Raw genomic sequence first — 14644 nt, 5'->3', positions numbered from 1 at the left:
GAATTAGTGAATTAAAATAGTACCAGGAGCCCTTCCAGGAAATCATATCGCTTTTGTGGGAGGGATCATGGAGAAGTTGTTTCACGTTTATAACTTAAGTTTGTAAAGCAGTCATGACCCTGGACCCACATGTCCTCTACAGCATATGATGGCATACACGGACCTTTAGACTAGTAATCCGTGATATATATAAATGCATTTTAAATTCCAGCAGACCATCACAAAAGAGCAGTTAAGAGTCTGAAACTGACAATCGATTTGACTTTTCCATTTTTAAAGAAACATAGGAGCCACAAATTCCAGCTGCAGCAATGGGTTAAATACTGAAAATAGTAGTATAGAGTACACATTATTAATTTTAATGGAGTTTTTGCAATGAGGTTTTCATGGAAGTCTCCCAGAAATCTCAAATAGAACTGTCTAATGTGATAGATGGTAGATGAGAAACAGTTACACATATTACGATAGCGTACGTTGATAATTCGTATCTTTTCATTTGCAGGAACCTCTGTCATCACAAAGTATAAAATTGATTCCACCGATAGTTATTTTGCAGACGATTAATGGGAATAAATCAAAAGAAAATTGGCCCACTTTGCCTATGCTGCCTGTGATCCCCCAGTCCGGAGCTCACCACATGAAGCAGTCTTTGACTAACAACAGTTCAGTCAACATTAATAAAGCATTTATGGTACTTCCCAGCAGATTAGAAATTCGAGCATCTTTAGATGACACCACATCTCCATTGGAATCTCCAGTCACAGGAGGAAAAGAATGTCAGAATCGGCAGAAAGGGTTTGCCTCCATAACTATTACGGCCAGGCGTGTTGCTGTAGGCTCCAGCAAGCCGGCATGTGGAGCTGGGGCTGTGCAAGAGCCCAACGCTGTGCTCCCCAACACGAGCAAAGTCCCTGCTGCCCTCCGTTGCTGTCCTCCGTTGGTCCACACAAACCAACATGTGTCCCCATTAAAGATTTCTGAAGCTTCCTCGCAATTAGGCAAAGAGTCACAAAAGCAGAATTTTGGCCCTGGAAACAAGGAGAACGGTGTGGGTCTACAAAGCAGCAGCAGGAGAGAGAAAGTACCACCTACGTTCATCTCATGTGTCCACCTTCAGGTTTCTCATCAGTGTCCAAATGCCATCTATTATTTAGATAAGTCACTTAATGTATGCATTGACCAACCTCGAATTAAATGCCAAAAAATTCATAGATCAGCATTGTCCTTCAATATAAAATGCAGTTCGTCCAGATTAACAGCAGATGGAGTAGATGGCATAGTTAATGGAGAGCCAATAAAGGGGATGTTTAAGACAAAGCTCATAGGAGAAAACAAGACCCCACTCAGATCAACCTGGAGTGCTGACTTAACAGAAAATAATGTGATTAACAGAGAGACAACAAATGAAGGTTATTTGGGTAGCAAATACTCTTTGCAAAGCATCTTTGTCTCTGAAGTTCCAGCATTTGTGGCTATACCCAGAGGACCCAATAAGGTAGTAACAATTATGAAGGATGATGATAAGCACTGTGGCAGCTATCACACTACATTTTCTCTCCAACTTCCTAATCCAAGCAATGAGGCAGGTAAGTAATTTCCATAAACCTCAGCCTGGTGAAGCAGAGGTTCAGGCTGGAACAGACCCACCACTATGATTTTATGTGTGCAGATAATAGTAATCTTTGCTTCTGCAAAGGCATGGTGAGTCAGAGCACAACCAAGACATTTTCGGTTCCAGCACTACCATGAATATATTTGCCATGCTAGTGATGCATGCTGCTCATCAGACAACAGAGAAAACTCTGCCTGTGTTTTCTGCGTTGAACCAGTGTTTATAACCGTTATAACTGTAATTTTTTTTCTCTCTGCAAAATGCAAGTGCTTAGCTCTTAAAAATAATTAACCTTTTCTTTATATAAGCTCTGAATTTCAGGGTATGAGACTAAGAAGGAGATGGTTGCACTGAGCTTGATTTTGTGCTCCTTGTGAATAAAAATGATTGTTTTCAGCTTTTATTTAGAAGGCTACAGTAATAAGCCGAGGCCTTTATAACTAATGGCTCCAGGTAAATTGTTTGCAAATTTTTAACAGATTCGTTTCAAACATCTCCAAGCCTTTTGCAGACATGACATTTTCTTTGCAACATTGCTCTCAGGGAATGGAGAGGTACTGTGGGGATTGCTTCATGCCCAGAGTGGCGCAGTTTCTGCTGCACTGGGCTGTAGAAGCTATTTTACGGTGCATTTGAATAACCACAGCTGAGATTATTGAATCTCCAGAAAGGGAGTGTGGATGAGAAGAATGTAAATGAGTGAGTCTGGTTTTTACCAAAAAACACTAACTTATCCATCAGCTATCCTGTGACCTTGGGCTATGTTTAATTGCAGTTATCTTGTTCTTAAATGGCCTTTTTCATTTAAGGGTCAGTACATGAACATAAGCTACTGCCTCAGATACATTTACACCTTCATCTTCCCAGTGTACAAATGGAAAATGAAGAGAAAGAGGAGAAGTTGCATGCTGTCCCATGGGTTGCACAGGGTACCAAACCTGGGCTGCACTGTCCCTTTGCACCTTGCTGTTACTGCTGCACTCACTTTCCCGTGCCAGAAATCGGCGGCACTTGCAATTATCCACGTGAAAATGGTGAGAAGGCACTGCTTTATTCAGAGGCCATATGCCTTAAACTTAAAGAAAATTATCAACAGAACCAGGATTCTGCTCAGAGAAACCAGCAATGTCAATTATTCCAGATTCAGGTCCTTAAATGAAAGCTGCATGAGCCTGGAGGGTGAAGCACCTTCCAGGTTGGCTGCTGAAGAAAGCTGGAGATCTTTCTTAATGTTTCTAAGTGTAATCCAGGTTGTCTGTTGTTGAAAGCACAGTGGGGAGCAGGTCAGGGAAAACGCCAGCCAGTGCTAAAGCAAGGAAGAAATGTGAAGGGGTGAGTGTTGGTGGGGACCTTCCATTGGCTGACACCAGCAAATTAAGAATTTCAGCTTTGGATTTTGCTGCATCCCACCCTAATTTCAAATAACAATGTCATCCTGAAGTTTCCATAGAAAGTACTATGTACTCAAGGATTTGTCCAACACCGTCTAAGGTCTGTCTGTGACATACCACAGAAACAAGGATTAGAATAATATTGAGCCTTCCCTGAGCTTGGTAATACAATGGTGGTCACGAAAGAAGCACTTTTACTAGAAGTAATTAGAAATGAAATAGGACGCTGCTCACGTTTCCATGGTTTTGCTAAGCAGAGGAAATCAGTGAGGTAACCAGCTGAGAAACACTGATTTGTAGAAAATTATTTCCACTATTTGTGTACACAATAATACAGGTGTAAATAAACATGGGAAGTGTTACGTTCTGAACTGCTTCCACCTTTTGTGTAAGCAATAATGTGGAATGTATACATAAGTGCTCTTGATCAGGCCCTTTGTAACATACAGTAAGGTGTTTATCAGCTTACTACAACTTTCCTGCCTGTGAAATTCATACAAACAGCCAAATAATGTTTCAAAGCAAGTCTTTCTCACCAGGATCCCCAAGGTAATGAGATTTTGCGTAGCTGTCAGCCATTAAATGTGACAAATCATAAGAAAACTAGATAAATACATGAGCTATCCATGCTCATTAAAACAAAGGGCAATCAGTATGATTTTAACCTGGGAGAAGATGAAAAGTGAGTTCCCCTTAGTTCCGAAGGGGTGAAGCAAGGGAGAGAAGTGATCTCTCAGGTCCAATACTTCATTCTGGTGCAAATCTGCTACAGTCTATAGATTTGTTTTTCACCTGGACTGGTTTTAAACATCTAAAGAAAGCTATAGTGGGGCCTTCCTGCTTTTTGCTAAGGCACTTCCACGTATATAGCTCAAAAGGACAAGACTTGTATTGCAAGATGCTGCTTTATGAGCACAGCAAAGTAACTATCCCATCAGCAAGGTTCTCTATAGCATAACGGATTCCAACTCTCAGACATTTTTTTCCTCCAGTGTTTACTAGCTCAAACCTATTTACTTTAAGCTTTGGTCTGCTGTGTGTTTATACAATGACATGTTTGGGAAATTAAATGTTTAAAAAGAAGGAAGAACTCACAAAGAAGGGGCAGTGAACAACTTTTGACACCATGTTAACAGTTTAATGAAGTTCTCTTGCAGATGAAGAAACTGTGGAGAGCACTTTGTCACATTTCTGATGACCTAGAAAGCTTGAGTTTATACTAGCTTGCAGCTGTAGGCAATACCTTCCTGCAAGGAGAAATACAACTGGTATGTCACCATGGGGGAGAAAAAAAAACCAAACCAAAACAGAGTGTATTTTCTGTATCATTAAGACCTGAGGTGGAATAAGTGCCCATATATTTTGTATTAAAGGTACCGGCGCCAGGTTTGCTGTTACCTATAAGGTGGGTTAAGTCGTGGCCTCTTTAGAGTGTCTTTTTTCTAACTTTTCTTGTGTCTTCACTAAAGTAATGATGACTCTACTTATAGCGGTGTTGCTCGTAGTATTTCATGTTCAAATCCAAATATTCAAGACTTGGCCTTACGTGGACATGAAGAATTTAATCCCAGGCCCTGCTTTCAACAGGAGACTGGTCCAGATAATCTCTAGACATATATATTTCCATCATTGTGCCATGTATGCAAAGGATATTTTAGGAATATTAATGAAATATAAATCTTGGACTGTGCTCATGGATGGTAATTATACCTAGAAATCTAAATCTCTCAGACTCAGTTAGTGTTCAAAGCCATATTTCATGCTATAGCATCCCAAGGATGGAATATGATCTTGTGATTTCACCATGGACTGTATCTTCTATTGACTCCATTGCTTTGGGTACTTTGCTTCCATTATCTGGCAAGAAATTGGACCATAAGTGCTGGAAAATCGATGTTACACGTGAAGTCAGGCCTGAACTGTGGAAGGAAATAGAGTTGTAGGACATAATTGTGTTTTCTTTTAATGAGTGGTTACCATTTAAATCCCCTGGGAAGTTTAAGGAACGTGCATCTGTTAATGTGAAATTGCCCACTGAGAGCCACATGACCCACCTCTGAGATAAGACCAAGGGTAAGCTCAGAACAAGCTCCATGAGGTCCTTGTCACAGGTGATTGATGTGCATCACCCTGCCCTCCATCACGGCTTTTAACAAGCTGTCAGGACTTGCTAACAGTGCTTTTAAGTGGATGCTGCAATTTCCTTTCCTTTCTGTAGCTGACATCTCATAAATAGGAGGTAAGTTAAAAATGAAAAGATTAGTCTTGTCTCTGCTGAAGACAAGAGCATTTTTAATCTTAATTTTTCAGCTACCTTTCACGAAGAATATGTTTCATGTGAATATCTAGTTTTCCATCCATCTTTTGCAATATATTACCTACTGGGGTCTATGCTGAAAAGGGGCAAAGAGAAGAAAATGGGACAAGTTTAAATTGATTTTGACTTCTTAAACAATATCATCAGTTTACTATGAAAGATTATAGATATTGGCATCTAAATCTATGTTTAAGCTTCAATAATTGTAAATATCTTGATGCCTGAGCACCTTCACAAACGACAGCTACTTTATAAAGAGAAATAACTTCTGCTAACTCCTCAACTTCTAAAAGATCTACACTTTTGTTTTTCTTTTGTTGTCATGCCCAAAACTTCTGTGCAGAGTTGTTAAGGAAGAACAGCTGAAGTGGAGAGAAACGTAAATCCATTTTGGATGGTAGATGCTGTGCTGGCACTCACAGCCCTATGTTGAGATACAGAAGATGTGAAGGATGAGTGAGGAGGGTGGGGAAGACGACAAAAGGGTATATCGCAAATCACAGTCCTATGTAAACTATTCAAAAGTAGGGAAATTGGGATTATGATGTATGCATGGGTGAGGGTGAACATGATGTGATAGTGATGGTTGTATGCGCAGGTGCTGGGAGCCAGCCCTGGCACAGGGGGTGTCCGGAGGTGGCAGAGGCTGTGCTGCTGGATTCCCTTCTTCTGTAGAATTCATCAAGAAGGGAAAGAACACATTTAAATCAGTGAACGAGACAGATCAGAGAGCTGGCTTTGTGATTGTTTATGGTTTTTCCCAAAGAGAACAGCAGGTGACTTGAAAGCGTAATTTACTCAATTAAAGCAATCCAAGACGGTGGACGGGGAAAATGGAGATGATATATAGGCTTTTGGGGTGTTGAATAGCCCTAGATGATTATAGGCTTCTGTTTCGTCCTTAAGCAAGAGTTGTATTAACAAGTGCTAAAGATAGCAGTGTGTCTACTAAGGGGTAAATAACCAGATATTAATTTGTTTCAAGAGCTATTTTGTTTGGTGTGTGTGTATAAACACATGTATTGGAGTAAAATCAGAACAGCTGGTGCTGTGGGATTTCTATAGGCTGCTACCTGCAAAATAAAAGGATGTTCTTGTTTTAAATACATATTGAAAAGCCCTCAGCATTTGAGATGTTTGTATGTCAAGAAAATGTTTGTAGGTCACCTTTAAACTAATATATATTCATGGTAGTCACAATAGGCTGTTGTAGGCAGTCTTAATACCCAAGACTATTAATAGTATTTACTTTTAGTTCCTAAACAGTACTTGAAAAGTTGCAGTGAATGAATGTGGCCTATCTGGTGTTCTCTCCTCATCTTCTGTTTATGAGAAAGTCACCACGCAATAACCCAGAGTACAAGATTTGTGTGTATGTGTGTCTGGAAATATATATACATATACACAAACAAGATATAATTAGACGAAAACTGTTCCTTAGAATATGGAAGTTATTGTATAGAAATTTGAGCAGCTACAGCTGATGCTAATTAACTCTCCAGCCTGAGGATGTGTACAGCAGTAGTGATGATGAAGACAGGAGAAATGTGAAATAAAGCACAGAAGATTTTACTTTAGCTTGCACCTGCTAAACATGAGGAGCCAAACCTTCAGCTGATGTCAACCAATAGAAATATCTGCCTTCAGAGGAGCAACGCTGATTTACATCGGCAAAGAATCTGGTCAGGGACGTTACTGACTTCACATTATGGACATAGCAGCTGGTGCGGACTTGTTAAGAACAAAGGACCACATTCCAAAAAGCCCATTAAAACAGGCTCCTTTGATGTTTCACTTCATCTGGTATGTATTTAAAATGGAGGAGGTTGTCAATTTTCCTTAGTCTAGACGTTTTGTGTTATTGGGTTTGTGTCACACTGCAATGTGACCTCCATGTACTGTATGAGATGCTAAGAAATTGATGACTTGGTTTCATTATAGATGTTGAAAACTCCGTTAGGAATCGGCAGTCCTCAGTTATGAGTGAATCTGGAAGAGGCTGACAGCCTTTGAGAGAGACCCTAATGTGTGTGATGGGCAGTACAAGTTGGCTTTCCTTATCTTGGGGGGTTTCAATTAACTTTAAAAGGAAGGGGATGGTTTCCCTTCTCTGGAGGGCTCTTGTATTTATGGAGTACTAAGTTCTTGAGTTTTGCTCTTTGTTTCAAATGTCTGCTGCCAGTTTTCCCATCATCTGGTATGACAATGGAAGGGGTGATGGCACTCGTTGGATGCAAGAGGAGAAGCAAGGGATCTTTGTCGTTCTTTCTTACTCCACTTACTTAGGAAAACTGATAAACTAAAATTATCTTCCCAAAGATAATAATATTGTCTGCTGAAGACCCAAATTAAAGTTAGGTGGTTTTTGTGGAAGGAGAAATGGAAGTTAAGGATTTGATTTTTCCATTGTTTTCCATCTTGTTTCAGGGTGGACATTTCTATCTTGAGCTGTCAGAGCTGGTGAAAATGTAAGACAATTAGAAGTGAAAGCCTCTGGAGGGGACAAGTCTCTAGTTAGCAGTCAGGGCAAGCAGTACAGCACTGAATACTAGAAACATTAAAATAATGATTAAGAGAAAGTGATGAGCTATGACGATTCAGTGACTGCATTATGCCACTGGAGTAAAGGGCCTCATTTTCCCCTTATTCACACTTGGTTTAAACTAGGAGCAACTCTTCTGCAGTCTGTGAAATGAGTACTTGGCTCAGTCTGGCTGCCGTAAATTATCAGAAGGAGCTGAACAACTAGGTGTCTTTGACATGATGAGAATACCGAGTGCTCAATACATTTCTTACCCTGCAAATCACCGTTTAAATGATCTGAATCACCCTGAATATTTTTTTTAGAGTTACACTGCATCAGATTACTCCTTGAGTCACTACAATAGTCCCTGATAGATTCTAGCATGACATCCTTGAAATGCAAGCACAGATGTCTAACTTAGATTTTTATAACGTGAATGTTACAGTGAATGTCTCAAAAGTAGAGCCAGCAAATTCCAAAGTATTTTCAATAACCATTTCCATGGTTCTTAACAGTATGAACAGAGATCTTCTCCATCTAAGGGCCAGTCACCTAGGAGTGTTGGTTTAGTTAAAGACACAGCTTTGGTGCAGCGTGGCCAGAAAGGCGTGACAACAAAACCAGTGATTGCAGAATCATTTAAGTTGGAAAAGAACTGTGAGATCATGGAGTCCAACCACAAATCTAAGATTGCCAAGTCCATCACTAAACCATCTCCCATGATGATTCAAGGTGTGCATCTAAATTCTAAGAGACATTGTCTTCGATGGGAAAATAGTTACCAAGTGCTTCACCAGCCTCCAAATTGTGAAAGTTTTAACAAAAAGGGAACACTTTTCCTTTTATCCTGTCCCAGCACATAGGAAGCAAAGGGGGAAAACATCAGCAAAATATACAAACACTGTTCTCAACCAGCTGGATATTGGGAACACACTGGTGCAAGAAGTTGAATCAAATCATGTGGGTGGATTATTTCCTGACCGCTGAAATATTTTTTAGCAATAATACACTCTTATGATTCAGAGTGTAAGATGATCTTCTGCAGGTGCCAGGCAGGACCATTTCATTTTCGCCAGTACAGTCATTGCAGATTACGTTCTTATTCCACCAAACCTCTCCTTGCACGGTCAGAGCTGATACGCCGCATCCGGTCCTGAGTAACACATTGCTACCCATTAACTCCCTGAAATAAGTGGTGTTCCCTTATTTAACACCAACAGAGAAGGTTGATTAATTACTTGCAAAGTGTTAAGAGAAAAATAAATTGGCAGTCACCACAGAGAGACTTATTGTTCGGTGCTTTTGATTAGCTGCATAATGGGATTGTTTGCTCTGAAGCCAAGTGTTGGACTACAGTAATTTTGCCAAAAACCTTCTGTAAATAAGCTGTTTCTTGAGATCAAGAGGCTCTTCCTACTTTGAACTGATTTTAGGTTTGAAGCCTAATAACTCTTAGGTACACTTGATAAGCTTTCTCTTTCAATTGAGTACAACTTTTTACAGTCAAATATTAGCTTTTGGAACAAGAAAGCATCTTCCTTCTGAGAAATGTGTCCGCAGCTGCCAACATTTTTTTGTTTTTTTTTTAAAAAAAGAGCTAGTTAGGAAAAAACTAACCTTTTTTTGTTTGTGATATGTTTTTAATCTAGACTTTTAACATGAGGTGTTATTGATATAGCTGAGATAATTAAGCCTTATCCTCACCAGGCAGGGCTGTTGAGGAAGTGTTAGCGTAAGTACAACATGTTTATTGGGAGTAACAGTCTGGCTGATTGTCTCAATTCAATCTTGCAAAGTTGCCTCAAATTTGCATATTGACAGTTATGGGAATGGAGCTAAGGATGTGGCCCAGCCCTGTTTTTCAGGATCTAGCCCCAGATTTTTATTGAATGGTAGATCCAAGACCTCATTAAGCACCACATTTTGATCGGGGAGCATAGGCGGACCTACTTCACTGACAGGAATTTTTGCAATCTGTGCGGTTTCCATGGATGCTAATGCTGAACTACATCTGACACAGCCTGTTGCAAACAAATCATTTGAAAAACATCAAAAGGCAGTTAGGGACACAGGTCTCATTGCCGGTCAGCAGAAATTTTAGTAAGAACATCTGAATTTTGTAGCACCCCGCTGACTGCAGCTTGTTGACCGACTAAAAGTGATGTCTTTTCCTTGGCAGTGGTCTGAACAATAAATTATCCATTCTATCTTCCATCTATTGACAAACACTGAAATAACTAATAATATTGTCATTGCTTTCAATGTTTCTGTTTTTCTGTGTTATGAGGCTAATGAGATGATGCGCTCTGTTTACTTATATCTAAGAGCGTATGGCTTAGCAGTGGTAATATTTGATTCATGATAGGAATTGAGTCGTCAGTCTTCAGTCGTCAGTCGTCAGAGGCTGGTGTTTTGATTTGGATTATGGATTGCTGCTTGCCTGCTTGAGCCTGGAGAAGAGGAGGTTGAGGGGAGACCTTATTATTCTCTACAGCTACCTGAAAGGAGGTTGTGGAGAGGAGGGAGCTGGCCTCTTCTCCCAAGTGACTGAGGGCAGGACAAGGGGGAATGGCCTCAAGCTCTGCCAGGGAAGGTTCAGGCTGGATATCAGAAAAAAAATTTTCATGGAGAGTTATCAGGCACTGGAACAGGCTGCCCGGGGGGGGGTCGAGTCACCTTCCCTGGAGGTGTTTAAGAAACGGGTGGATGAAGTGCTTAGGAACGGTTGGACTCGATGATCCAGTGGGTCCTTTCCAATCTAGTTATTCTATGATTCTATGTGTGGGCTCTGTACAACATACGCCTACGTATGCCTGGATTTAAATCTTGAAGAAGGTAGAAATTTCTTACATTAAAGGAATGTTAATATCTGCTCCTCTCTGCTTGGGGTATTGGCAGTGTCGGCTCCTATCATGGAAGTCTGGGAGAGCTCAGCAGCCCAGAGCATGGGGCTTTTATTAAATTTGAGGGAAAAAAAAACCCTAAACCCAGCAGGTGGCCTATTATATAAAGCCTACCTACAGTGACGATGTCTGATCTTATTAATGACACGCAGTGAATCAACACTGTGTGTCTCCTTCCTCAGCCGCCTCTTGTCAGGCTTGCTTGGTGGTCGTGGAGGATTTGTAGTGCTGTGTCTGTTAAAATGAGCTTTGGCCAGTTTCAAAGAGGTCCTTTGTCATGGATCGTCAAAAATCCACAATGAAACGCTAGGACGAGTGTTATGTGAGAGTATGAAAAGCTGCATTCTTCTGCTGTACACTGAAAAGGAAAGGGAAAAAAAGTAACAATGGAAAAGGGTATGTTTGCCTCAATTGTCCGTGTTTCAAGGAAAGGCAAGTTTAACCTGCTGTAATGCAGGGTCACTTCCTGTTAGCAAAACCCCCCAGAGGGAGACAGAGGAGAATGTAAAAAGATACCGTACAGTAAAACAATATACTTATTTTACTCAGAGATCAAGGATTCTTTAAAAAAAGAGCTTTTGAAAACCTATCCCTGGTTTTACAGAATTTCTTTAACTCCTCCAATATCATATGGTTTTCACTAAGTCATTATTTAAAAATTGAACTGTTGTCTCTTTTTATTTTTTATTTATTTTTTTTTTTTTTGCTTAGGGCAGTAATGACTTTTCTTTGAATGCAGTTATGATTTTCTTAACTCTTTCTCCTATAAGCAGCTGAACTTTTACAATTAGGATCTGTATTCACTGAGTTTTATTAATGAAGTCATTCAGTCATTCTGTTTCTTAGAGTTTTATTCTCCTGTATCTCCCGAAGTATTATGCTTTCGTGTCTTTGTTCACTAGTTTTAAAGTCTTTCTTCAGCTGGGATAATAGAAAAAACATATATTGCTAGTCATCCTGTTGCAACTCTAGCTGTTCTCAGAGGGGCATATATATTTCAAGTGTGGTGCGTGGGGACTTAGATATGCAATTCCAGATAGTTTTAATGAGAGTAACAGTCCTAATTCCCCACACAGTATATTAAAAACGGATCCAGAATGTAGAGAGTGAAACTCTGTGATCTTACCTTTAAGTACCTTTGCCTTTTTTTTTTTCCTAAATATCATTTGCATCTGCATTCGTTAGTTAAGGTAATTGACAGCTGCTTTGAGGATGAGGGAGTTGATCTTTGGAGCCAGTGTCTGGTTTGCTTTGCTGTGTTTTCCTGGGGATTGACTGTGCCTGGGTGTAAATTTTGAATTGAAAGGCTAATTCAAGAGGGAGTCAGAGGAAAGAATTTACCAAATTTGCTCTATTATTATTATGATTACATTCAATGTTAGACAAGAACAAGGCACGCCTTTTCTTATTGCCTTAATTAACTACAAAAAAAAAAAATCCCACCATACTGCGAATGTAATAAGGATTAAGATTTCATTATAATATTAGTACAAGACCCAAGGAAGACATTTTCATGCAGCAAGGATGTAATATTTTTATACCTGAATTTCATACGGAATCTTGCTCTTTAAAATTCTTTCTTAGGTATGAAATGCCAAGAAGCAGCCACCTTTTCAATTCTTTATTTTAGACCCCATTCCTAGTTCTGCTCATGCCTTTCTTTTCTTTCTCTCCTATCTACATGTTTGTGGGAATCCCCAGACCTTGTGGGCAGAAAGCCACAGGTGAGTGGCATTTCTTTTGGCAGGGACAGGGTGCAGTCTAAAAGGGAAGGCGCTGTCTCCATCTGCACTATATATAGGAAGGTTCTTGGGTCTTAATTCTCAATTCTTGAATGTTACTGTACTTATACTTGGAAGCCAATATCCACAAGCAGCTAGATTGGTAGCTAGGAGTAAATGGAGTGTGAATACTCCAGGCAACTCTTCTTTCTTTTGTTCAGATCCATATTCTAAGATGTTAGAGTGGAGAGACACGAGTTACAGACTAACTCCTTTGCTCAATCTCATCTCCACTGTTTTATTCTGCTGCCTCGCAGTCTGTTTTCACCACCCTGACAATTTGTCTTGTAGTTTTAGATACCAATACCCATAGCAGCAAAAAGCCCCTCCTGGGGACACAATGGTGGTTCAAGCAGTCCAACAACCCTAGAGAAGAAGCTGTTTGGCTTCACAACACACACATTTGTTCAAGCCCTTTTCTTGATATGAAGGCAAATTATTTCCTACTGCGATACTGCCTTGGAGGAGCACAAACTCTTTCCTCCTTTTCTCTTTCTTTTCTTCTCATCTTTGCTTTCTCTTGGCCAGTAAATTATTTTAATTTAAAAGGTGATTTAAGGAGATAATCTGTTTTCCATTCAATTTCTTTCTGTGGCTTAGCCACTCTCATCCCCCCACATCTATCCTTCTAGTATCTTGGCTGCCTTTGTGAAAAGACTTCCCTCTCTGCAGATCTGTAGTTACTTAATGCTACCTGCTGCTTTCTTCATCTTCTCCTACTGTGCTGTCTGTTTCTACCTCCTCCTGCAAACACTCCTTGTCCACGATCCCATTAATCTGTCCCAAGTTTTTTTCCCTCTGTGTCATAAAACATTTGTAGAAACATAGTGCCTAACTGCAGGTATAAGATCAGTCAGGGAACAAAGGAACGGATCACTGCGTATACGTGAGTTCCAACTGAGTTTATGTACGGAATTGAGTCCATCCAGTTTGTTGGGAGTATTTGCATTAAAACTAATTTAATCTGAGAAGAGAGCTAAGTTTTGATAAAAGATAAGGCAAATATTTACCATGTGTGAAAAGCAACGAGAAAAATAAATTATACCAGAGAGAAGAAGGAGAGCTTGGATGCTAGCCTAGAATTTGGGAGCTCTGTGTGCACTTTCTTGCTTTGACCAGATTTTCAGTATGGCTGTGAAATTGCTTAGGAAGGGGTTTACTTCAATGAAGTTAATTAGAGAAAAGCTGTTATAATTTTTCTGTCTATGCTGAACTTCAGGGATCCCTCACTAGTGGAACCCCTGCGAAGTTGACTCCTTCTCCTGGTATGGACAGTTACACAAGGGAACTTAAGATGTTAAAAGCTTTCTCATCTACAAGATGAGAGAAAAGCACTAGATGCTGTACCTTAATGTCTCTAATTTCCTGAGAAGTACTGGATGATTAAAAAGAAACACGAGCCATTCAGATCACTAAAATGTGTAGGAGACCATCATTTAGTGACAAAGAGTATTTCTCATCTCTGAGTGAGTGGATTAAGGACTGGGAAAGTGAGCTGAAAATTTACCATACTGCACTGCAGGATCTAATTTTACTTAATGACTACGAGATAAGGAAGTATCTAACATGATGTGGCATTTCATCCTTCCTTGTGGATTGGATCAAAGAAGAAAACCACTTTTAATCTTCCTTCTGTCCTCAAACAAGACATTTGAAAGAAGCACTTGGAGAGTGGCAGGTGCTAAGAATGAGTAGGCAGAGGAAAGAATTATGTGGCTGATTTTTTAAAAGTGTTTGTCATGAAGAAGGAGTGGTTTAAGTGTATTGTGTCCACGAGAGCAAATGAGACAACTCCTGCCTGGTTGGTTTATGGTTAGGTCTGAAACCAGATGGTTTGGGTTTTTTTTTTTAGTCCATTATACTTCCCAAATCTCTCAATTGCATTCTTTCAACAATCTTTTAATAACTATTGGTCGTTTCTATTTACAGAAGTTTTTAGGTCTTGTGACTAGGACAGCCAATAGACAACTTAGGCACATTATCAAAGAAGTAGAGCCACAGTCTTGTTGCCTGGCTTGTGTGTGTGCCTGTCTCCTGGGGACCACTACTTAGTGGTTTATAAGGACGTAAACCAGTTCCTTTCTGCTCCTTCTTTCTTCCCACCTTGTTGATCCTG

The 14644-nt window shown here is 39.9% G+C and overlaps 1 protein-coding gene across 3 annotated transcripts in view; it reads left to right on the top strand.

The window, feature by feature from the left end:
• Positions 1-14644, top strand: part of C7H10orf90 (chromosome 7 C10orf90 homolog) — a 102148-nt gene that overhangs the window by 68153 nt on the left and 19351 nt on the right. For all 3 annotated transcript variants that reach the window (XM_054070964.1, XM_054070963.1, XM_054070965.1), the window contains one exon: positions 503-1586. In XM_054070964.1, the coding sequence (XP_053926939.1) occupies positions 503-1586 (1084 nt within the window). The remainder of the gene's footprint in view (positions 1-502; positions 1587-14644) is intronic.

Source organism: Cuculus canorus, chromosome 7 (assembly GCF_017976375.1).
Source record: "Cuculus canorus isolate bCucCan1 chromosome 7, bCucCan1.pri, whole genome shotgun sequence".
Taxonomy (NCBI): Eukaryota; Metazoa; Chordata; class Aves; order Cuculiformes; family Cuculidae; genus Cuculus; species Cuculus canorus.
This window is presented reverse-complemented; position numbering and strand designations above follow the sequence as displayed.